This window comes from Pyrgilauda ruficollis, unplaced genomic scaffold, assembly GCF_017590135.1.
Source record: "Pyrgilauda ruficollis isolate IOZ18807 unplaced genomic scaffold, ASM1759013v1 scaffold35, whole genome shotgun sequence".
Taxonomy (NCBI): domain Eukaryota; kingdom Metazoa; phylum Chordata; class Aves; order Passeriformes; family Passeridae; genus Pyrgilauda; species Pyrgilauda ruficollis.
The window spans coordinates 567,027-592,146 of record NW_024524934.1 but is presented as its reverse complement, the minus strand read 5'-3'; the positions used below and the strand labels follow the sequence as shown (position 1 = coordinate 592,146).

At 40.1% G+C, this 25,120-nt stretch overlaps 1 protein-coding gene across 2 annotated transcripts in view; it reads right to left on the bottom strand.

The window, feature by feature from the left end:
- The window catches only part of GMDS (GDP-mannose 4,6-dehydratase), a 409,290-nt gene that overhangs the window by 56,426 nt on the left and 327,744 nt on the right, over window positions 1-25,120 (bottom strand). For both annotated transcript variants that reach the window (XM_041475417.1, XM_041475416.1), the window contains exon 9: window positions 17,625-17,721. In XM_041475417.1, the coding sequence (XP_041331351.1) occupies window positions 17,625-17,721 (97 nt within the window). The remainder of the gene's footprint in view (window positions 1-17,624; window positions 17,722-25,120) is intronic.

The following is a 25,120-nucleotide window of genomic DNA, read 5'->3' as shown; positions in this document are numbered from 1 at the left end:
TTTGTGTACATATGCACGTGTGTTTCTTTAAATTACCAAAACAAACAAAAAAAAAAATTGTACTGCAATTCCCATTCCCATGCTGCCCAGACTTAGGGTGGAATTACCATTCCCTCTCCTTGCAGTCATTCCATCAAAAACCCTCACTGAGGGGCATAAAGTATTTTATTGAATGCATCCACTCTCCAGGAAGAAGGATCCCTTTTGTGGAAACACATCATGCAAATGAGACCTGGAGTGCACTGTAAGCTGTGGTCAGGATTTCAGCCTCCACCAGACTGATAATTTCCACACTTTACCTCTCTGACCACTGTATGCTGCAAGAGGCTCTACAACAGGCTCCAGCACCCCAGTACACTTAAATCAATTTCACCTGAAGAATGAATGGCTCCATTTGTAGTGTATGTCAAGTGGTAAGAGATCTGTTTCACAGCCCACAACTTACAACCACTTCAATTCATCATATTTTTGTAAGAGGATGTACTCTGTTTGTAAGGCTACCTTCCCATTCTCCACTAACAACAGATCCTAAGGTTCTCATTTCAGTAACCTTTGCTGCCTTGGCTGACAATTACAAGCAGGAAGGGTGGGATGTACTTAATTTGAAGATCCTCAAGTTCAAATATCCTTGTAGCCATAATAATTGTTCTAAATAATAATGCTATCATCAAACATTCTCAAGATCTGCTCTTCTACAGCACAGGTATAAATTACTTTGCTATTTTTGAGCATAACACCAAGGAAAGCAGGCAGGAAGCTCAGTAATAGCAATTATGATATCTTCACCACTCACGAATATCTGTTGTCATTTGTAATTTTATTGCTGAAACCATCACTACTTATCATCTTTTTCTAATGTTCCACTCATTAGCCAATACCCATAAATAGAGGTATTTATTTTTAATAGTGCTCCCTGGTCAAAATCCCTTATAAAATTCCACAGTTTTCTACTCTAACAGTCCCTAGTGCTTTATTTTACAGAAGTGTTAGGATACTGCTCTGGGCAATTACTCAATAGGATTGGAGTACAAGAGTTGTTAACCTATGGCTCTGAATCAGCAAAGCTATAAATATACCCTAACACATTATTTAATTAAAAGAATGGTAAACTTCCAAACATCTGTGTTTCTTCAGATAACCTTCTACAAATACACCCAAACTGGGACTTTAGAGATGGCTAATGAAAACATCTATCAGGAGTAAAGGACCAAATAGAAATATTCACAACTGTTCGTAATTCTGCCAGGGGAAAAAATGTTTCCTTCAATAAAAAGAAAAAAAAAATTGCTTTTCTTTCTGTGTAGTAAACAGCAGTTTTTCATAGGTGCTTTCAGTCTACTCTGAAGCTGTGTGAAATATCTTGTCAAACAAATCTGAAAAAGTACCAATTTGGCTGTGAAGTTCTGTCATTTTCTGTTTTGTAATCTTGTCCCTGGCTAAGCACAAGAAACTGTACAAGATACAGACTTTGTAGCTTCTAAGAGAGTGTAAGAAACACTTTCCAAAAGGCACTGTTTGAGTTCTCATGAACCTCTTTTTCCCTCTTTTATGACTCCTCAGCAACTCAACTGGTTGCAGACTGTAGAGCCGTCCCTCCAGCTGGTCTTTGCCTCATGACAGAGTTGCACATGGATTACAACTCCCAGCAGTCACTGAGCACTGTTTAAATGGGATTTAAACAGAGAAGAAAGAGAGAGAAAGCACATGTATGTGCACAACACATGCATTTCATCAAGAATGAACACCAAATCAAGTTCTGTTTCACTTACTTACCAATATCTGGGGAAAAAAAACCCACTCCTGACAACAACCTACACCAAGAAGCTGAGTTCTATTCCTTCTTTTCACCAGTAGAATATTTCCAGGCATGTACTTTTTTTGTTTTTGCTCTTGGATTCTTGGAGATGTTTTTAAAAGGCGTCTCCTAGAATAAAACCTGAAGTTCTGGTTGTGCAAAAAGATTGAGAAGACACTTGCATGTTCAGCTAGCTGGGCAGCAAAAACAGACAGCAGTGTAGGTGCTGGGGATTAACAGAAGTGGGGAGTTAGTGTTCTGGGGCAAGAGTCTCATATTTCTTTTGAGAAAAAAAAATAACCCATTAAGTAAAACAGAAGTAATTTAGCTCTGAAGAGATGTAACAGTAAAAATGCAATGTCTAAATACATTTAAAAAGGAATGATAACAGACAATTGAGGGGAAAGAGGAAGGAAAATAGTCCAATGACTAATGATGTTATCGGGAAATGGATGATTAGATAACCAAAATGCAGAGAATGAAGTGTAAGGCTGGGGAGAATAATAAAGTATGAAGACAGTGTATCTCAACAGAGGGGTGTAAGTCATCCAGTGCACCAGCACATACCGAAAAGAAACAGGATAGGAGACAAGCCTCAGCCCTGCAAAAATACTGTACATTCTCCACATGACATTGCCATTAGCAGAAATAATCTGATGCCTAAGCCTTCACTCAAGTAGTTTGGTAATAATAAACTTCCTCTGTAAAGCCCATTTTCTTGGAGAAATATGGGAATGTCACAGTTTAAATGAAAATGAGTTCCCAGCTCCCTGAACAAAACTTTCTGAGTCTGTAGCATCAGAAATCATATAAAACTCCCCAAGGGTCACAGCAAATCAATGACAAACTGATCCTTAATATAAATTTGCATTTTTTAGTAGAAAACAACAAGGTAGGTGTATTTGGGTCTATTAGGTACTTGATGTACAAACTGGGGAACCAGAGTCTGGAGAGTAGCACCATGGAAAGGGACCTGGGGGTCCTGGTCAGTGGCAAGCTGAACATGAGCCAGCAGTGCCCTGGCAGCCAGAAGGGCCAACCCTGTCCTGGGGGGCATCAGGCACAGCACGGCCAGCGGGCAAGGGAGGGGATTGTCCTGCTCTGCTCTGAGCTGGGGCAGCCTCACCTCCAGTGCTGAGGGCAGTTTTGGGAGACACAATATAAGAAGGATACAAAGCTGTTAGAGCCTCCTAAGGAGGGCCATGAGGTTGGTGAAGGGTCTGGAGGGGAAGCCGTATATGAGGAGCAGCTGAGATCACTTGGTCTGCTCAGCCTGGAGAAGAGGAGACTGAGAGGAGACCTCATTGCAGCCACAACTTCCTCATGAGGGGAAGAGGAGGGGCAGGCACTGATCTCTTCATTCTTGCAACCAGCGACAGGACCCAAGGGAATGTCCTGAACCTGAACTGGGGTAGGTTTAGGCTGGGTATGAGGAAAAGGTTCTTTGCTCAGAGGATGGCTGGGCACCGGAACAGGCTCCCCAGGGTCACAGCACCGAGCCTGACAGAGTTCAAGAAGTGTTTGGAAAATGCCCTCAGGCACATGGTGTGACTCTTGGGGTGTCCTGTGCAGGGCTGAGAGTTGGACTTTGATGATCCTTGTGGGTCCTGCCCAACTCAGGATACTCTATGATTCTATTCTATGATTCTAACTGCATATTTCTGAAAGAGGAAAAAGCCAGGTACTAAACAATCCATATAAGGTCTGGATGAAATCACATTTACTGCCTACAGCATTTCCAGCGTTTTGAATCTAAAATATATGTTACTAAAGTATGCCACCAGGACTGTTCATGAAGATACCTTGCAACAGCTGAAAATATGCACTGGTTTGAAATTTATAGTAACAGAGTTACCAGTGTAACACTTGTATGATACAGCCAACAAGCCACTACGTCACAACATTTTTTCCACATGAAGAATAAATTTGCAGAATTGGCTAATGAGCTGATAGTGGAGACTGGAGTGCCAGATATTCTCATTTTCTTTGGATCTTCCTTTACTGCAGGAACATGAGAGCTTTATATTTAAAAAATGTGTCAGTACAAATATGTAAGTTTACAGTTGCAGACCATTAATTTGAAATGCTACTGCAAAGAAAGAAGTGCCTAAAATTTCAGAACAGACTTCCATTGATCCACCAAAGAGTGGAAAGTACTAATAAAAATACTGTAAAACATTTAAAGATGGTATCCAAAGAATTTCCAGCAAGAGGACGAGCTCCTTGGGTCTCAGGGCACTGAAAAGCTGTCTTGTTATCCAGACACCAATTTAGGCTTGGCATGCTTTCTTCAGCTTTTGCATGCAGGTGAAAGTCAGCATTTATGGGGCAGAATCTTAACAGATGTAATAAATAGTTTACCACACATGTTTCTCTAAAATCTTTACAAAGAAATGGTGATTATTACAGCCTGTGTCTGAAAACCTCTGCCATCACCCAGGATCTTCCTGCTCTGGCTGTGCTTCAAATCAGAACCAAAATGTTGGTTTGCCTGCATAAAATGTTCATAATCCAAGGCCATGCTGCACATACTGAACCAGCTAACAACATGAAGTCATACTGCTACCATGACAAACAGGCTTTTATATGAGATATTTACCCTGTTTCTGCTGCACTGAAGCATTTCACACTGTTGTGACTAGATTTTTCTCCTTTGCTCAGCCTGAATCATTAGGTCAAGTTGCATTCCCATGCCCACAGTACAGGAAATGGAGCACAAATAAGTGAGAAGACAACAACAAAAAACAGTGGTCATCAAGGTGCTCAAAAGTCACAGCACATCGCTGGTACACAGTGATTTTTGAAGGCAACATGAGAGTTTTCAGGAGGGATCTGAGGGTACAGAAAGAGGAATCTTTCTTTGCAGCAGCAGTCAGTGGGGTGTTTTGCAGAGGAGGAAAACCAGAAGCAACAAAACAGGATGCTTGTAAGCTGCCTCTCCACAAAGCACCTTTTTAGGCAAAATAAAAATTAATTTGGGCTATGCAAACCAACCAAAGTAAAACACTGTATGGGACATGAGGAAATGATTTTGTCAGCCTGCCTGGAACTTGGTTTTGGAGGAAGCCATCTCTGTATCTATGCCTAAGGCCATGAGAATATTCAAGGCCACTTCATACTCAACAACATGATACTCAATGGGATTATTTCAGTTTTGGTCCACGTGAGGTCTGTCAGGCTGAAGACCCTACATATTCTATTCTTTTGAAGAAGTTGAAATGTGAAGCTGACATATACTCGATTTGACACAACAGCAACACAGGAAGAGTTTATCAGAAGAGGATATTAGTCCTTTCCACAGTGCTAGGCTTAACTGTACAATGTTTCTGGAAATGTTTAATAGAACAAAAGTATGTGAAAAAAAGAGAAAAACAAAAAAGCTGCAGGCACAGCTGATGTAAATGCTTGAGCTGCTTTTCTTGGTTTTTTTTCTTTTTTTTTTTTTTTTAATAATAATTTTCATATTGTCTAAATCCCTAAAGTCAGAGTCTGAGTATCCTGACTCTGTCTGGAGGCTTCCCAAAAATCACTGCTTGTCAACACCCTTTTTACAGAAATGAGTCTGCTTACCTCCACCATCGCATTGTCAAGTCATCTCTTCCCATGAGCATTACAGTTTAAATAGGTATCCTTACAGAAATGTCTAACTCTCCCTTTCCTTATTATTCAGGAATTTCTCTAATAGCCAAAGTCCAAGTTAAAATAATTTACATCAACAGAATGCTTTTCTTCAAGGTGCATTTCTAGATCATGGTAATAGATCACTGTAGATCTATAGATCTACACTGTAGATAAATCACTGTAATTGGTTAGATGGTACTTTTTACGAGAAGATAAAAATATGGTGAGTTGATAACAATGAATAAAAGGGAAATACAGAAATTTCTAACTGGCTATTCATTCACTTTGAACCTTGATCCAAAGTGAACATTTTCCTGTAGACGAACTTGATATAAAGTTCATTTCTGTGCCTTAAGAATCTCCTTATGGCTTTTGGAATTGACACACAGGTGTGATACCTCTACTGGAGCATGCCAATCTCCTGAGCTGTCTTTGACAGGTTACACAGGAACCTTGAGAAAGCCTTTGTATTACCCAGTATTTGAGGACACTCTAGAGGTTTTGAGGTTTTGCTCTGCAAACAGTGTCTCTCTGAGCTCTTGGCAGTTAAAAAAGACATTAAGGGACAACCCAGATTCTGCAGGCTTTACAGGAAAAAACGTAGTCAGCAACAAGGGAAAAATTGGTATAAAAACCAAGGAGGAATTCACATCTAATGTGTTAGTTCTTTCTGTCTCTAACTGCCATTGGCATCCTTTGGTTGGGGTATGGAAAGAGTTATTGATTACATTCCTCTGACCACTTCAGCAGGCCGCTGCCATTGGCATCCTTTGGTTGGTGTATGGAAAAAGAGTTATTGATTACATTCCTCTGACCACTTCAGCAGGCCCTTTCCTCTTTCTGTGATAAATAGGACAATACTTGGTAGTCCCAGCCAAAAGCAACAACGACTCCTACCGCTTTGTCACATTTCTAAACTGTCCCTCCCAGCTCCAAGTCCTGGTAAGTTGTAAGTTGTCTGCATGCCAATGTACAAAATGGCCATTTGATGATCTCTGGTATGGAATGCTGATCCTTACAAAACCCACAGCAAGTACACGAGCTGTGTACCTGCACATATGAAGGGTTTTCCCCAGAAGTTTTTCACCCAAAAAGCACGGCCCCAAATCCTGCTTTCTCTGGAAGTATATCCCAGCTGACATGGCTGCTGGATGTAGATGTTTGCATCCATGGTATTCTCAGTCAGAGCAAGCTATGTTATCAAATGTATCAAAGATACCAGGCATTACTCTGAAGAAGGAAATCCTTCTCAAAGCCATATTTGAGACATTAATGAAGTAAATAATTTTTTTCTTTAATTCCATTCAGCAGTTAAACCAAAGCAGAATTAATTGTAGTTGCTAATACTAGAAGGCAAAAATAAGAATACTTCTCATGAGCTTTCCAGCACACAAATGGCCTATCATCCATCTCCACCTACCAGAGGCTGTTCTTCCAGCGCTCATAAGGCTTCACTGCTGTGGATCTCTATTGTGGTGAATAACACACCTTCCTGTCCTTTTGTTTTCACTCTTGTGTCCCCCTTACCCTTGTATTTATTTATGCAACACAGATATTGAATTATTATAGAGGTGGGTGGCTTATCTATAGGGCAAGTCATATTCTACTCATGACAACTTTTTGTTTATAATACCTGAGCTATCTCACTCTTGGGACTCACTTCATCAGTCAAGATTAATTTTGGCCTTTATTTTAAGCCCAGAAGCCATCCAGAAGGCATCTAACAAATATGCAAAATACAAAGATAATACCAATAAGCACCTTGAGGAGGAGACAGAGAAAGGAAGGTCAGGAATAGCACACCTAAATACACACCTTGGATACTCCTCTGCAGGCCCTTTCAGCCAACATATGCAGGATAAAAGACTGTGGTAATTTTATAGGATTAGCACTACAGAAGAATTGTTTTGAGAGAGGAGCAAATGTCACAATGTGTGATCAGTGGTGACACTGCAGTATAAGAAGAGGCCCCAATAGGCTTTGTTTCATAGCTATAAAAACAGTGGACAGAGCAAACTTGGCCCTACCTGAGCTTTTCCTAAAACTTCACATTTCCTCCGTTTCCAATTTCACCTTCATAACACACTTTTTAATCTCCACCAACACATGGAAACAGAAACTTGGATCAAGAGGAAAATGCTGCCAAAGATTAGAGGTTTGGAAATTTACAACTGTTATCTGAGGAAAAACTACAGTGGCAGCCAATTACTTTAGTCAGAAGTTTTTGTTATTGTAAAGAAGCTTCAATATATGATTTTACTTCCAAAATCAGAAGGTAGAAGCATAGTATTTTATCAGTCAAACAGAATTAAAAGCAAGAACAAAAGCAATTCCACTCCTAGTTACCCAATCTAGAAATTTTTAAAACTAAGTTCTGCAACCACTAACTCGGTAAGAGATGTAGGTAATTATAAACATGAACTTGTCACAGACCCCTGTACAAAAAAAAACCAAACCAAAACAAAACAAAAAAAACCCAAACAAACCAAACAACAACAACAACAACAACAAAAAAAAACCCAAAAAAACAAAACAAAACAACAAAAAAACACCACCAAAACAGGCAGATTTTTAACCATATTTTTTTGTTTTCATTATTGTTATTCCACTGTTCCCCTTACAGTAATCAATACAAAGCATGATGCAAAGTAGTACCAGTTCAGCAATTTGGAGGAAGTAAAAAAAAGTAAAGAGTGCTTTCAAAAATTACAGAACAGTGTTCGAAAAAGGAAATCTGATTTAAGAACCCATTTCTGTGACCAGTTGAGTGGTCTGTTTCGAATTTCAACGGCTATCTGTTGCACTGAGGTTTCTGTGTCATTGCACACAGAAAATGTGATGAGGGATGGTGCTGTCTCACTCTACTCCTAACCACAACCTGGTAGATAAATTCTGAAGTCACAAGGCAGCTGAGAGCTCTACGAAGACTATTAAAATGTACTGGCAAAGCTGGAAGGAAGAAATTCAAATGAGGCCAGGTTAGAGGTTTCAAAGGGATGAGTGACTGATCCTGTTTCATGTTATGCCAGACAACGCTAATAGTTTAAACACTAGCTCTGTCAAACAAGAAATAGATGTATTATCGTCTGTGAATTATTAAAATTGACTTCACCTACTCACCTTTAGAATTTTCTGACTGAAAGGAAAAAAAAATCAAGAAAGAAAAAGTCTCACAAGAGAGGCATGCACTCTTAATCTATTACTAATGTCTTCTTGAATCCTGTTAATATTTTTCATATTGTCTGCTTTGGTGAGCTCAGAGACTATATGTGAGGAATGAGCAAAAATTCCAGCTGATCCAAGGCGTAAAGCTCTTAATGTTTAAGTCTCTCCTGCCCTGCAGATAATTACTGTCTTCTCTTTCACCCATCCAGCTGGGACATCAGACAATTTGGGGAACATCCAAGATGGGCATGAAGAGCCATTTCCTGATTCATGACAAATACTGTAGATGTTTTTGACACAGAGATAATTCTTCTCAGGTTTTATTCAGCAACAACACTTCTCCTCCCCCACCCTCCGTCATTTTTAAAAAGTTGTTTATATCTACAAGGCTCAATTTCCCCTGCTATTCAACCATACAAGCTCTTCTTGAACACAAGGGAAGTATTAAGGATACTAAAAAACAATTAACAGTGTAAAAGGTTTTTAAGTTCTGATCCAATCCAAATCATTGCTGTGAGTTCTTTCTGGAATACAAATATGAGACAAGAAGATACAGAAGCTAATCCCCAACATCACTCAACAAGCACTCCTCAACATCGTCATCATCACAGAGTAGCAATAATAGCAAAGGTCCCACCTATTCATGCCTCCCTCATTACGTTGTTAATTTACAAACGATGACTCAAAAGGCGAGAGAGGGGAAAGGTGAAGGTTTATTTTCTTAAACAACCACTTCCAAACTTACACCTCCTTTCAATTATTTTCCCTTTTTAGAGAAATAGCAAATGGTGAAGGACAGGGATGAGTCTGAACCAAAACTCCCTGTTGACCTTTTTTGGGAGACAGAAGACCTCTAGGACTAAATGAAAAGAAAGTCTTGACTCCCCTAAAAAAGTTCCTTCTTCCCCTCCAAATTAGGCTTTCCTTAGAAAAACCGAAGGGATAATTTTGATTTTTTTTGTTAGCAGAACATTTTTTACTTTTTGTTTCTCCCAGAGGTGAAGTTAAAACATCCCACATTTTCTAGGGGAATAAACTTCAGCTAACTAAAGAAATAAAAGAAATTGATAGATGTCTACTGTCATTTTTGGACTGTGAAACACCTGAAAAATCATGAAATGAAATCTTTTGGAGACAAACCCCTACACCCTGCTCATTCCTAAGAACTTGCTATGCCTTTATGCATTTCTCCAAAGCTGGTCCAAATGGCCTTTTCACACTGCTCTGGACTGTCCCTCAGAGGGACAACTGCACTCACTCTTATAGCATCTCCAGCAGCAACAAAGGACAATGATAAATATTTTGCAAGAGGTGGCACAGGATTCTGAGAATCAGTGCCTTAAAGTACTATATTTCAAGAAGAAAAACATGAGGTGCCATGGCATACCCAGGCTGGAGACCCCTATTTCTCCAGCAAACCCTGGACTAGAGGACTCCACGCTGAATAAAGCTGATGTCAAGGCCTTTGCTGACCCAAACCCAGCAGAAACTTCTATTGCCAACACTTCAACCATCTCATGGCTTCTCGATGAAACACATGAACACTCTGGGGCTGTCATCTTCCTTTGTACACCCACTCACTCATAAAATAAAGTACAAACAGCTGAAGGCAAGCAAGCTCTGGCTAAGGCTGGAGAACTTAGACATGAGACTGGCCCTTAATTCCAGATTTACTGAAGGAAACCTTACCTCTGTCTCATATCCTCTGTATTCAAAAGTCATTTTATTTTCATATAAATCATGTCATTTGCTGTTCTCTGCTGCCATTCTAAAACCTTTGCAAGGGTTGAGTTGGCACAGCACACTCAAAAGAAAAGGTTACAATGATGTGAGAAATGCAGTAAAAATAAGAAGAGTATTGTTAACATATTGCTTGACTTTTAAAAACCCATTGCAAAATAAAATAAACAGCATCTGAAAGCAAGACAGATCTTCAGACACTCTCCCACTTTTAAATCTGAACAGTAATCAGGTGTGTAAGTGACCTCAAGCACCTCTGACACCAAGGTCTTCAGAAAACCATGATGGGAACAGATTTGTGCTGAGCCACTCTGCCACTCTCACTGGAAACTCCAAAATGTGGTCTGAACCACAATTTGGCTCTTTTGAATGTCTGATCTCTCACAGAAAGTGGGGAATAGGCTGTAGGTGGTGGAGACTGCTGTCAGGAGGGAACACTTTTAGCAGTTGTGACAAGTGTGCCTTGGTGCTGCCTGAGCCTGGACTTCTGTCGTGGCTTTTGCCTGCTCCAGGCTCTCTCCCACCCTTCTGACTTCCCTTCAGAGGCTTTGTATTTCCCACCACATCTGCTGGAGTGTTTGTATGGGACAGGCACAGGCACAGGCAGTGACAAGAAAACAAGGGTCCAAATGAGGGTGAGACAACAGAGAGAGATAACAAGGGGGAGGAGGAGGCCAAATGGCAGGCCAAGAGAAGGGGGAGGCAAGGGGATAAGAGGTGAGATAAATAGAGACTTTCTGTGCATGAATAAACTTGAATATGTGAAGAGGTGGCAGTAAGACCCCCCAGAGCTAGGAAGGCAGAGAAGAATTATGGGCTGGAGCAGTTAATTAAAACCACAAACTGTATGAACTTGGTATAATTCCTTCTTGCCTGTGAAGCTACCCTAAGAGAACCTGACTAAAGAAAGTGTCTTGAGCTATTTCAGTATCTCTGCTCCCAGGCACTGTACAATGGGGCAGGAAAACGAGAATAATCAGCAGGCACCTCCTGAGCTCCCACAATGTTTGGGCTGGCCTTTTCAATTCCCATTACAGATAAATTGCTCTCCTTCATATTAAGATGCAGCAATGCATGTAAGCACACTCTTGGCTACTAGTATGGAAACTGTCCCTATTAACTATTCAGGCCCTTGAAGTGAAGCACTTGCTTGGATGCCTGGCTGAATCAGGTAGGGTCTAATTAAGGAGGTAGACAGCCTTCTATCCTCATTCACCTCAGCCTTAATCCTTCAGTCACCTAAGTTTAATTTAAAAATCTGTTTTCAGGAGTTGAGCCCAGATCCGTCACATCCAAGATTGCCACTAATTGCTATGTGTCAACAGCATTTAGAAAAATGAGCAATGAATCAAAACCACCAACCCTTCTGCCTGGATGACAGCTTTATCTTTACACACCAGCTTTTCCATGGGGTTGCAATCTCTTTACCCACTCAGGATGGAAAATTGCATTGCCCAAAATCAGTCAGAGATTTCTTCAGCCAGTGTGAACACTTCCAAAGGAGAACTACTCATCTTGTAGATTAACATATGGTGTAAAAGCACTCCAACCTAGACCCCAGGAGGTAAGGACACCCTCTTCTTCTGGCTAGTCTGTCAGACAGCTGTGGCATTAGGTGATGGGAAAGCAGACTCAGAGAGTCTCAGGATGATCAATGAAGATGTGAAGGTCACAGATGACACATGGCTGGTTTCAAACCCTCAGGAATGACAGCAAAGAAAGAGGCGGTGAAAGAAGAAGGGCAACAGAGCCAGCTGTAGAAGTTGCCAGAGAAATGTTTTGTTGAAGGCACAGCAGAGGAGGAGCAGGATGACGCAAAGAGAAGCAACTGAGTAAAGCACAGTGTATGAGCAGTGGTGTCCAGAGGGATTCCTTTACTGGATGTGCCGGTCTAATGCTGATGTAATGAGCTAATTATGAAGCAAAAGTCAGAATCTGTGTGGAAGGGCTGGGGGGGCACATACTAGGTATCTGCTCCTACTAGAAAGGAGGTAAGCTAGGTCTCCTGCTAAGAGTCTGTTGAGAGGATTAAACAAGACACAGAGCAAGACTGGACAGGAGCCTGCTGAATGTTCTCCAGTTTGGTGACATATTGAGAAGAAAATGTGATAGCAATAAGGATCTTCCTTTCTTCTAAGGAAGAACCACAACGAACAAAATCAGGATGAGATAAAAAAAGCAGAAAGCTACCTGTTCAAGGATGGTGGCATCCCCTAGGAACGACAATGCCATCAGGCTCTCCCCCAGCTTTGCTGCTGCTTAATGGTATCACTCAAGCTGTGCAGTCTGCTCTGCCATACACGTTTTAGAGGCAGAAACACAGTGATGCTATTTTTCTACAAACCCTTTCTCACATGCTTGCTGAGAAATATTTAAAATATGTTAAGTGCCTCTTAGATGCTACAGAGACAAGTTACTACTAATCATTATTTTACTTGGCTGAATTTGACATGTATATTTTCAGAGATACCTCTAAAATGCCTGATATGTAAGGTCTTAACTAAAACAAACAAACAATCTACTGCAGGTTTTATTAGCAGGAGGGACAAATAAAAGGAAGAGGATGGCAAAACAATGCAGAGATAATGTTGAGATTAAAGTAAGGAACAATATAAACACTTTGGCTGAGACAGAAGCAAAGTCAGCTTGGAGGAGAATTAAGGACAGCAGAGGCAATAGTTTTCAGACGTTGACATACATTTTCAGAACAAGGAGGAAAGAAAACAGATAAGATTGTCAGTTTTATGACAGTTCACAACTTCTTTACCTGACTGCTAGAGGAAAATAGACAGGAAAATAATCTGAAGATTATTCTTCCTTGAATGCTCCCATTTCATTTTCACGAGTATTAATAAAGGCCAAATATTGACATTGATGAGCAAAAAGATCCTTGAGGAGGGGAAGCATGTGTTTCCTCATGCAGATATCTGAACAGCTTACAGTCACAGGCAGCTCTGAACTGAAGAGTAGGAAATGAAGCTTGTATGAAAACTGAAGTGGAAGTGTGGGGCATTTAGAGGTTTGTGATCATGGTTTCATTAGACTCTAAATGCTCTTCAGGGCAGAAGCACTTAGAGGAGCTCAGAAATGTTTTTGACTTTAAGAAAGCTGACTTTGGGAGAATGTGATATGCCCCAAGGAATTTTTACTGGAATCCTATGAAACATGGGAAACACAGAGCTGAATTTTTAAAAAACATCTGAAGAGACTGAAATTTAAAGCCATCCTGCTTAATTCCAAGGAGGAAAAAGGGTAACTGAGGCCAAACACAGTTAAGCAAAAGCGCAAAATTTAGAATAAGTGACACACATAGGACTTGAGAAGTCATATATACGTGTATATATATATATATATACACACACATACACATGTACACACACATATATATATATATAATTTATATTAGTGCTAGAAAGAACTGGGAGAAAAATTGCTTAAGGCGTATAGTGAAAGGAAGAAGTTAGCAAGCCCTTTTTCCTTTGAAGAAGAAAAATAAGAGGCCAGATGACTACTTAAATATAAGCATCACATTGTGACAGAGTTTCCAGGCTTGCTTAAAGGAAGTAAATTTGCATTGATGATGTGTGCTCCTCAGAGTGTACTCCTTAGAGTACAGCCATGCCAGCTCATAACATCAAATGTGATGCATGGATTCAACCTGCAGTTCCTACACCTGACAAGCTGTAGGAAAACTGCAGAAGCAGGTGGGAAAAAAGGGGAAGAATTCTCTGTAACACATGCAGAATATTAGATTGGAAGAAAAAACAACATCTGCACATGGTTGAAATGCTTCTTTTATTTTCCCCTTCCAAACAATGACATAAACTCCTAACTGAGAGATACATACATCTAAGTTCTGTGATGACAAGATGAACCAGTGAGACCTGGAGTTGATCTTCACTGTTGCAGGAAAATGCAATGAAATGAAGCAAGCTCCTATAAAACTGTTAGCTTAATTTCCGCCATGCAAAAATAACAGAAACACTTTAATTCAAACACCTTAATGAGCAAAATTTAGTTAGAAGCAATTATGCAATTCTTAGGGGGAAATTCAAGCATACAAATTAATAGTAATTGTTCTGCTGAAAGATAAGAAAATTAAAGACAGACCCTAACTGTAAAAATTACCCAGCTTCTGGGGCTGAGAGACCTGATGCTTATGACATTATGTGCTGCAGGGCTGCTTGTTTCCAGCTCACCAAGCAGCTTACAGCTTACAGTTTGAATTTCAGTTTTAACTTTTGAAAAAAAATTAAACTATTTTAACATTATTTTTGTGAATGCCAAGTAGATTATTTAAGTCCAAGTATGCACTAAATTGCCTATGTGCAATATGAACATTCTGATTGTAAGCAGAAAAGACTAGTGAAATAATTTCTGAAGTACCTACATTTAACAGGTTAGTAAACTGTACTGGAAACTGATCTTTACATGCCTGGAGCAAAAGGTGAATGTAAAGCATGACTTTTCTAGCCATGTGCTAAAAAAGCTTGCAAAGTAAGTGAAAGCACCTTTTGTAGTGTATCAAGTTCAGTATAGAAAGCAAACTTGCCATGAAGCTCCTGTGAAAATTGTTGATTTTAAAAAAGGAACAAACAAAATTTTTCCCCCAATACTTGCAGCAGGTTAGCCTCCAAAAGCATTTAAAAAGGGTCAGAAAATATACTGATAGGAATTCGATAAAAGCTGAAAGAAGTGATACTGATAGGTTTGCATTTGGCAAGACACAAGGAAGGAAGGAGAGAGACAGGCATTAGAAGCATTAGCAGGAACAATTCCCAAGGCCAGTAAATATCAAGGGGCCCCACAGCAGTCAAAAGCAGAGTGAAGAGATTTAGAGCCAAGACATTCAAAGGGTCTACTTAGTTTGACCAGAAGACTGTCTCACATTTCAAGGTTTCTTCTTCAGTACAGCTAAGCTTTTCAATGGGAGGCCTTGACCCCAGGATCACTAACTGAAGAAAACAAATGTGTTTTCAAATGAATGTATTGGCACTGTCAGAACTGACTGTACACAAGATTAAATTATGTTTATTTTCAATTTCCAGAATACCATGTTAAATTTTAGAGAGACAGACAGACAGAAATGTTTCCAAATACGACATGAGAATCTGAGCATCAGATTTTCTGTGTCAGCTGTGATTAAACAGCAGAATTGCTGTTAACTGAACTGGCTAAGCCTCCTCCCAAAATGTCAACGTGAGGCTTTCTTGCCTTTAGCAGTATTGGTACAAGTGGCAGCAGGGGACACTTGCTGTCAGTCCATTTTAGTTATTTAATTGCTCTTCCTTGCTTTCTTGTGGTGGATTGGGTTTTGGTCTAGTATTTTGAATTGCACAGATGTGATTCCCTGAATGAAACAAACAGTAGTTTGCCTGCCTTTGACAAAGAATAGAAATCAAATTAGAATAAAAAAAAAAAAAAAAGGAAAAAGTGATTCTGGTTATCCATCCTGAGATGATCCAAAAAGGAAACTGATTGCAGAAAAAGGATATCACATCTCTTCATAGAAGAGTTCCCTCATAGTTCCTCTGCATGCTCCTTAGTACAAAGGTACTTCACTTTGTGCTTCTACCTTGATCATGCTTGAGCAGCTTCACAGCTTTCCTAGGTTCCACAGGAACCAAGTCGGGGCTGCACTAAAAGCAAGGCAAGATGAGGGTACTGGAAGATAGAGATGGAGCCCTCATTCAAGGGAAGACAGCCTATGAGAAACCAGGTAATTTCAGATAAGCATCAGACATCTCCTGTGGTTATACACAGCCCTGTTTCAAGCCCACATTCCACTCTGTATTTGAATTCCTTCCTATTCTCATGTATGGAGCCACTAGAAATGCTGAGTATTCCTGAGGGATGTGTGCTTATGCACTGTCCCAAAACAGTAAGTGTAATGAGATGAATTTATAATCCAGAAACTGTGTTCTCAGAGGGAGATCAATGAGGACAGAGGAAGAGGACCATGGGCAGCACTATTTCAGCAGAAAACATCTGAGCAATGAAGAGGACTTCCAAAGAGCTACATACTAATCATGAATTTTGAGGAGTGAATATGTACTTGCTAGTAAGAGGTATGACAAAGCAGGAAAGTGGGTCTCACAAAGCACAGACTTGTTGGGTCAAGTGTCCTTTTCCTGTTTCGCAAGTCCTTTTGTCTCTGTCCTCCTTATCATCCTGACACCTTACCACAGCACAGAATGACAGACAGCTCTTAATGACTTCCTAGCATTTGATTCTGATGCACTGGTCCAGCCCTTTTTAACAAACACGAAAGTCTCTATTCCCCACTGAATTTCAGTTGTAGAACCCATGCCCACTTCCAAACAGCAGCCCCCTACTCCCACCCTGCAATCTCTGTCAACAACACAAAGGTGCTCTTGTCACCCCCTTGCTTGAATCACACAGCTCTTCTGAACGGGCACACTGACAGATGATGCTGTGTCAGCAGCCAGTGGGGCTTGTGTCACTTTCCCCAGGAGGGGAGAAATCCTCTCCTGAGTACACCCACTCCCACATAGCACAATTGGGGTTATTGTTCCCTGTGTTCTGAAACCTGGCTTCATCCTGTACCATCTCCGTGCATTGCCACCATCCCGCCTGGCCTGGAAACACTGCTGGTTTTTTCCCTTTCCCAGAATCCTCAATAGGTGATTGGAGCACAGGGGTTAGGGATTTAGTCCTGCCAGCAGCATGTGCTGGTTTAGCACCCCTGGCAGATTTCACTGAGGCATTACTGGGACTAAAGGTATGTTTTGCAAATGGGCATTTGCTGAGTGGGACCCTGCAAAGCACACGAGCACATCTAAACCAGCATTTTACAGCACCCACAGTTACCCACCCACATGTAAGCTGGACAGGGGACACAGTGGCTGGAGCTGAAACACTACCGTGGAAACTCAGAGGGCGGTACTTCATAACGAAACCCGTCAGTCCCCTTCTTCTGCTCTTCCTGCTTTCAGCTGGAGAAGAGATGACCGTATTCCCATTCACAAGGAGCTGTTTTATGCTTTGTCTTGTTTCCCATATGATGTTTTAGGCCCCTCAGCACCGCCTCTCCCACTTGGGGAGGGTGACCAAAGAGGAGCAGCATCCCTGTGAGAGCGCCACCCGCTCCTCCCGCCTGCTCCTTGTCTCTTCCCAGGTAGCTGGCTGCGAGGGGCCAACAAGCAGGCTAATTTAGAGCTCTGAAAGCTGGCAGCAGGAGTGCAATTAACCCGTTTGCACAGACTGCTGGCCAAATGCAGCAATTTATTGGCTGAGTGATTGGATTATTCATTTGCAAAGCTAAGAGAAGGCACTTTCTTACCACTTCAGTTGGCCTGTAGTACTTGTGATTGACTGTCACATGAATCTTGCCAGTCTCTTTGCATCGTCCCACTTCATTCTCATTCTTCCCTTCCCACCTGTAAAGAAGATAAACATTTAATCAACCCATAATTACTTTAGTGCTCTGATCTTACCAACATTTGGCCTGCTTTCATTTACTTGAGGCCGGTGTCAATTCTCCCTGCAGGACAGTATAAACTCATTAGCTAAAGGAACAAAGGGAGAGTTTAGACTTGAATAGAGCAACAATGGCTTTTGAAGTCTTTGTTTTGGTTTTTGATTCAGTGTAAAGTCTAAAATACAGGACTTCCAAATTAAATACATAATGCAAAGGGAAAATAAAATGCCCTGATTTCAGAATGTCTCATGTATCTGTAAATAAATATGACAGTGAGGTTTTTCATTTGTGGACTGGTTCAAAGCTGTTTTCTTAAAATATTTTTAATTCTTGTATTTTGGCCAATACTTTCAGGAACTCTTTAATCTGTTAATTTTATAGATGTGAAGCTCTGTTTGAATAGCATTAAGCTGCATAATTTAATTTGTGCTTAACTAGAAAAAACAAAACAAAAACAGTTCTTGGGTTTTCGGTCCTACCTCGACATGGCACTCCACATACGTGTATTGTAAACTCTACTTGCTACCTGTGAGCTGAAAGCCAGCTCCCTCAGTCCAAATTAGTTTCATATGTGTTGAACAGCCTTCAATTTGCTGCAATTCATGTGATCTGGTTGTGCTGTGAACTATTTTCTGAGGGACTGTCCAGGTCTCAGGAGCAGCAGAAGAGGAATGGTTTGGTGGGTGACTGACTCTGCCTTTGGGGAGGTCAGGCTGCAGCCTGGAAGCCTGGGGACAATGGAGCTCCCACTCCAAAAAAAAGCTTCAGATGACAAGTGTAGGAATCATCAGTGCATCAAACTTCATCCACTGAATATACAAAATCCAGAGTTATGATTGAAATTCTATCCTCTCTTTGCGTTTTGCTTTTAAGTATACATATATATACACCATGGGGCTCTGAAGCAGCTTGGTTTAAGAATGTGATGATGAAATCCTCTAGCTTTTTTATGTTTAAGTAAAATCTGTATAAATTACATCAGCACTGTGATTAAGGCTATTTAGCCTCAGTTACCAGCAAGGAAATAAAAGCACCCCTAGCATCCCACTTACTAATTTTTCTCCCAGCTCTTGGGATTTTGTCACAGATATGACTTCTTGCTCCCCTGCCCCCTCAAGCTCCTAGAAGAAGTTAATTCTTTGACAATCTCAGCCTTCATTGTGGAGTTTCTAGCCCTGAGGGCTCAGGAGAAAAGTCTGAAAATGTGACCTCTGTGTACCCATGAAGGTTTAAACACTGAAAGGCAGAAGGAAATACCAAATATGCATTATTGCAAGTTCTTAAATCTCACAAATTTTTAAGCACAGCTCATGACTTTTGAATGACTAGCAAAACCTGTAGGATGATTGATACGGGGAACATTTCACATTGAAATAATGTCCTACAGATAATAGTGACAGTGAAGTCAGCTGTTAATGGGCATGCCATGATGCCAAAGATGATTTTTTTATAATTTAAATTTTCTTTCTTTCTTTATTTTTTTTTTTGCATTTGCTCTGTTGTGAGCCTGAACTGCAAAGTTTTCATTCAGAAGCCAAAACTAACATTAGTCCCTCCCTTTAAAGGGCAGAGGGTAAAAATGTGCAGGACTCAAATGAGCTTAATAGAAAACCAACCGTCCCCAGTAAAACAACAGGAAGCGCTTAGATCAGGAGACGTCAGTTGTTGTTGGAGGTCACCGAGCAGAGAACCCCATTTAACACCCAAAAGGCTCCAGAAGGCTCAGCCAGCCAGTAAAGACTCACTTAATGTCGCTATCAAAGTTATATAACAATAGAAATAGCTTAAGAAGAAATCTCCACCCGTTTTGTTCAGCCCAGTAATGTGAAAAGTTCACAAGGAGGGAAAAAAAAAAAGAAGTGCTTCTCGTTGTGAACAAAGTAACATTTGATAGCTGCGCTTCTAATTACTCCTGGCACCTCGATGCTCACAGCTGGAATCATCATCCAGCTGATAAAAGGGGCTGTGTGGGGGCCAGCCTGACACCAGGACCAAGAGATCCATTTTGCCAACCAACTCCCCCTCCCCTCTCCCTCAAACCACAAGGCAAGAGAAAAAAAACCGCACCGAAACCATCCTTAATTTATAGCCAAATTGCACTCAGAACTTTTAACTGGAAAATGTCATGCCAAATTATCCTGAAGCATGAGCATGGTGGAAAGGGGCATGGGGAACCCTCATGTTGTGCTGTGGTTTCAGCTAGCTCCAGCCACAAAGACTACCCAGCTTTCAGCTCTGCAGGGCAGATGCCCACACAGGCACCAAAACAGCCTCGTGTAAATTGAGGAAAACACAACGGATCCCTGGCTGGAGAAAGTTTGGCTCATCAGGACTGGGCTAAATTTATAGAGGATGGGGAGTGGATGCCTGCAAGCCCAGCTGGTGCCAAAGCCCAGAGCTCCCACGCAGGTGCCCACTGGGCTCTGCAGCGAGGCCACTGCCTGCCCCACGCTGCCTAGCTTCACCCTGCCACTGAAGCAAGGGATGGGTTTCCTGTCACAGCTGATGGCCTCAGCCCTGTGCCAGCATGTCCTGCACCTGGAGAAGGATGGGTGAGACCTGCTCCTGACAAAGCAGGTTTGATGCCCTTTGCATCTACACTTCCATGTCGAGTGCCTCAGCGATGGAGATGGGTGCTTTGGGGTTGCTCGGGGTGATAGTCAATGGTCAGCCCTGGTGGATTCCATTGCTATCAGTGACCTCACAATTTTCCATAAAACTAAGATTCAAATGCACAAGCAGGTTTACTTGCTTGAAAAGTTCTTCATATCAAGAGCTTTTAAACACTGGATTTGCAGTGGGATGGATTGCATTTAATTTATGGCTAATTTAATATCTATTATCATTAACATATCACTAGCTATGATACTTATTATCAGTGTTGATGAATGCTTCTTTGGATTTTTTATTTTTGGAGGTTCCAATTACTTTTCATTTCCTATAACTATTCAGTGAGAGAGCAAGCTTCAAGCAATGAAAACTCCCCGAGGTATGGAAGATTTTATGAGGATGAAAAGCCGGAGTATCCACCTGGGAGGGTGTGAGGTGGGTAGGAAAGGAAACAGGGGAGCCAGGATAATTGACAAGAGGTGGGAATAGCACCGCAAGTGGACCAAATGGTCTGGCTGTAACTGAGGAGGAAACAAGTGAAAGTACATGTATTTTTGAGGTGGTGAAGAAATCAAATAAAAATGAAAATTTTCACAGAAGCACAGATAAACTGAACAAGTATATGCATTTCATCTCCTTGCTTGATCTTTACATAGAAACAGAATCTATAACATTAAAAAAAAAAATTCAAAACCACTAAAGGCTACAGCTGCTCAGCTTCTTTATGAAAAATAAAACTATCATGATCACTTTTATAATGAAATAAATGCCTACAGAAAATATTTTAACATTTGAAACTGAACAGTAAATTAAATAAAAATAAAATTGTAGGACGATTTTACTTTTCCTCCACAGCTAATATGACATACTGTTTGTGTAGGTTTCTCAGTTCTGTAGCCCGATTTCTGCTACACACAAAATTAAGCCAAAGCACTTCATTCTGTCCTGGCACATTAAAAATAGCAAAACTGACACCATATAACAGACCATTAATATCTTTTTGAGGGTAGTCTTTTGTTGGGAAACTTTAAATATGACTCTTCATATGTTCCTTTGCCACCAACTCAACCACCAACCTTGCCAGCAGCACTGAAACATCAAAGTAATCATAGATACAGGGATTGCTTAACCATGACCTTGTGTTTAAATAAAAGCATGCTACCATAAAGGAATGTATTCATTTTTTTTCCAAAAGCTCTGATGAATCAGGTAGTCAATTTTTTTTTTTTTTTTACTGGTCCAATAATATATTGCATAATAATTGCAACTCCCCATATAACAAGACAATTAAAAAAAATACATGCTAGGCTTCCTATTTTTTGTTTCTTTTTTTTTTTTTTTTTTTTCCTTCTTTCCAGTTCATTGGAAACTTTTGAAGCCCTGTCCCTTTACTCCAATCCGTGAAAGTTAGTGTTGGGAAGAAAATGTTTTCTCAAAGAATATTAATGCTTCTGTGAAAATCAAAGCATTATGGAAAGAAAAGTTTTAGAAAAGTTTCAAGTAAGTTCCATTAGTGTTAGCCTGATACAAAAGTATACTAATAATATCTAAAAGAGAGGCTTTTACATTTTCAGAATGGATTTTTTTTTTTCTTTCTTTAGAACAGCTTAAAAAATTCTAACTTAAGTTAGTCTGTCTTTAAGTGGAGGTTAGGAAAAAACCAAAGAAGTCCAACTGACCTGAAATCAGGTATTTTTCCAAACTGCATTTGTGACAAATATTTTAATTTCATTTCAGGGGTGGGATATATGGAATTTCCCATATATCATTCTTACCTAGTCTTTCTATTGAAGAAACTCTCATATCTCTTATGTAGTCAAATAATTAGACTCTTATAGCCTTCAAGCCTTAATTTCAGTTCTGAAACAGTTATTGCATCTGCAGATAAAGCCTTGTGTCAATGAGAAAGTAATGAGGGCATGCTCAACTAAAAGAATTAATTCTCCAGTTGAGGTGGGTTAAATGCCCCTGAAATATAACTCTTTTTTGAGAATGATTACAAAGCTGGTGAAGTCCTAAATGAGGACTCTTTTTTGTGAAGGTTCACCCAGGCCATCATTCTTCACTGCTATGGCTGGGTTTCTTTCCACTACCTTTCTTCAAAATGCCTCCAGTTGCTGTATGAGATTCTGTTCCCTTCCTCTTCATCTGAAAGCTTTTCATTTTCTTTTCTGATTTAAATATAACACACAGCACTGGCCAGCCAGCAATTTTTGGTGGGCAAAAGCCAGATCTGGAAATAGCAGCTGTTTTGCTGATGGCTGCTGATGGCTCCTCCTCCGTGTCCCACATGCTTTCCATTCTTACAGCAATCCTTCAAATCTCATGTGTTTCTGTAACCCAGCCTTCCATTTTAAGATAAAAAGAAAAAGACAAACAAACAAAAAACCCCCAACAAACAAACCAGAAAAACTCTACTCCCTCAGTTCAATCTCAGTTCAACCTTCACTGTCACTGAAGAGGCCACAGGAGTTCACCTCAGAAGACCTTATAGCTTATCTGCAAACTTCCCCATTTCAGGCTGATCTTTTATAAGACCAACTAGTATGTTAGTTAAGATAAAATTTGTATGTGGAACCAAATGACTAGAGTAAAATATTTGTTTTTTTCTGAATTAATTCTGATCCTGGAAGCAATGAATATTTCTGTAACAAATGTGCATACATTTTTATGTTAATGAAACCACAATAAATCTTTCTGTAGCTTGAACAGTTTTTTTTTTGGTTTTTTTTTGGGTTTTTTTTTTTTTTTGTTTTGTTTCCACATTTGCAGACAGGAGTCTGTAGCTGTCTGCAAAGAACTCTGAGTGCTGTAGTGGTTTCAGGCTATCTTTGCAATCCTGTTCTAATTTAATAAGATTAATGGCAGAAAATTAGTCAAGACAAGCGTTTGCCTGTTTCGTTTACCCTGCTGAAGTTCAAATTATAGGCGGGAAGTGTTTCCCCCAAGTACCACTTAATTAGCAATAGGCAGAAGGGAAAGCAAAAGAAAAAAAAATGTAATCCTTACAGGGGAAAAATATTTGTAGCTCTGAGGCTTTCCTGTTAGTACAAAGGACTGAATTTGAATGATTCAGAAGACTATATAAATATAATTTGAAATTTCTCCCTTGAAAAAGAAATGTAAGAGGAAAAATGCCACCCAAGGTAGATAAACTTCCATGAACACTTTGCAGTCCATTCCAGAGAGAGAATCAGTCTCATTGCAGCTGTACATTTCATTAGTTAGAAAAATGTAGTAAAGCTTCTCCCTCTCATGTTTTGGCTAGAAGACATAGTCCTGACATGTGCTAATGACCGGCTAGGACAGAATATGATGTTATGTTCTTGGAAAGACTTTTTAGGCTGTCCTGGATTTTCAGCTGTACAAGTTAATATGAATTGTTAGGAAGACAAAAAACCTAAAAAGTTAAAATAAATATTTTTAGTTGGTTGATGAGGCAGCCAGGATCTCTTTTTTCCTGTTCTCTATTGCAGTATCATGATGTGACAGCTAACATTTTACATTTGCAACTTTCCTTGACAAAGCACAAAGTAGGGGTAGTTAAGAGCCCCTGCACATGTGCCCAGTTTTCTCAGATGTGGTATGAGCTCTGCCAACCTTTGTTTGCCATGACATCTATCCTGGACATTTACTCCATCATTTCATCAATTTTGAAAGGTGGGTTGTACAACAGTACTGGTCAGCTGTGCCATTGCTTGTAGCAGTGGAAAGGCTGCTGGAAATCTCCCAGGTAAGTTTTTGAGGTTGAAAAATTTCAGAATACTGCAATCCTGCAACAAAAACTCCAGAAACCTCAGCTAACTCAACCAAACTTTGAGGAACAGTAATAGGAAGAAAGGAGACATCCTTGTGAAAACTTGTTTAGCTATTGCACTCTGGTGCACTGGCTCTTAGGTGCCTCATAAACTGAAAAGTAATAGATCAAGGGGACTCACCACTGGGGTCTCACAATGCTAAAAGGGAGAATTTTTCTTCCAGGCTACTCCCTGAAGGAGATATATTCAAACTGGAGGAGGTGGAAGTAGAAACTCATTGGGGCTTTCAAAGAAAGGTTGCCAGACAGAGGTTACCAGACAGCTGGCCAAGGACCATGTGTGTGTGCTGCAAAAACATGGGTCAGGCTGACACCTGGAAAAACTATGGAAGTTCTTAACAAAACTTCCCAAATCCTGAGGAATATTTTAAATTTAGTGCAATTTGAAGGATGAGCAATGGCTACAGGATGAGTAGTGGGTGCGTGGTAATGTTATTCTTGCCTTGGGAGCAGGGGGAAGGACAGGCTACATGCAAAATGTTCAGAGTTACACCACTGTCAAAATGATCAGCAACAAAATTATCATTAGCACTTAAAATGTCACCTCAGTCCCCATATGTATAGTTATTTATATATCACCTGTAAATGGCTTAAGGAATTAAAAATTTATTCACAGGAAAGAAAAAAACTTAGAAGAGCCAAGGGGAATAGAAAACCAAGCCCCCATTTCTAAAGCAATTTATGTTCCTAAAAATCCGTGTCAGTAGCTGCCATGTGAGTTCTTATACAATTTTTGCAAATTGCTTAGTAAATTGATTAGTAATAAAAAATAGCAACTATGCCTTCGTACACACAAAATACCTGCTCTACTTCACATTTAGAGTTATACTGTAAAGTTTTTCTGAGAGACCAGATTGTGACTGATTCAGTTGAAATACTGACTGCATTAAACATCAACATAAATGATATACAGTCTATTATATGGAGCCAT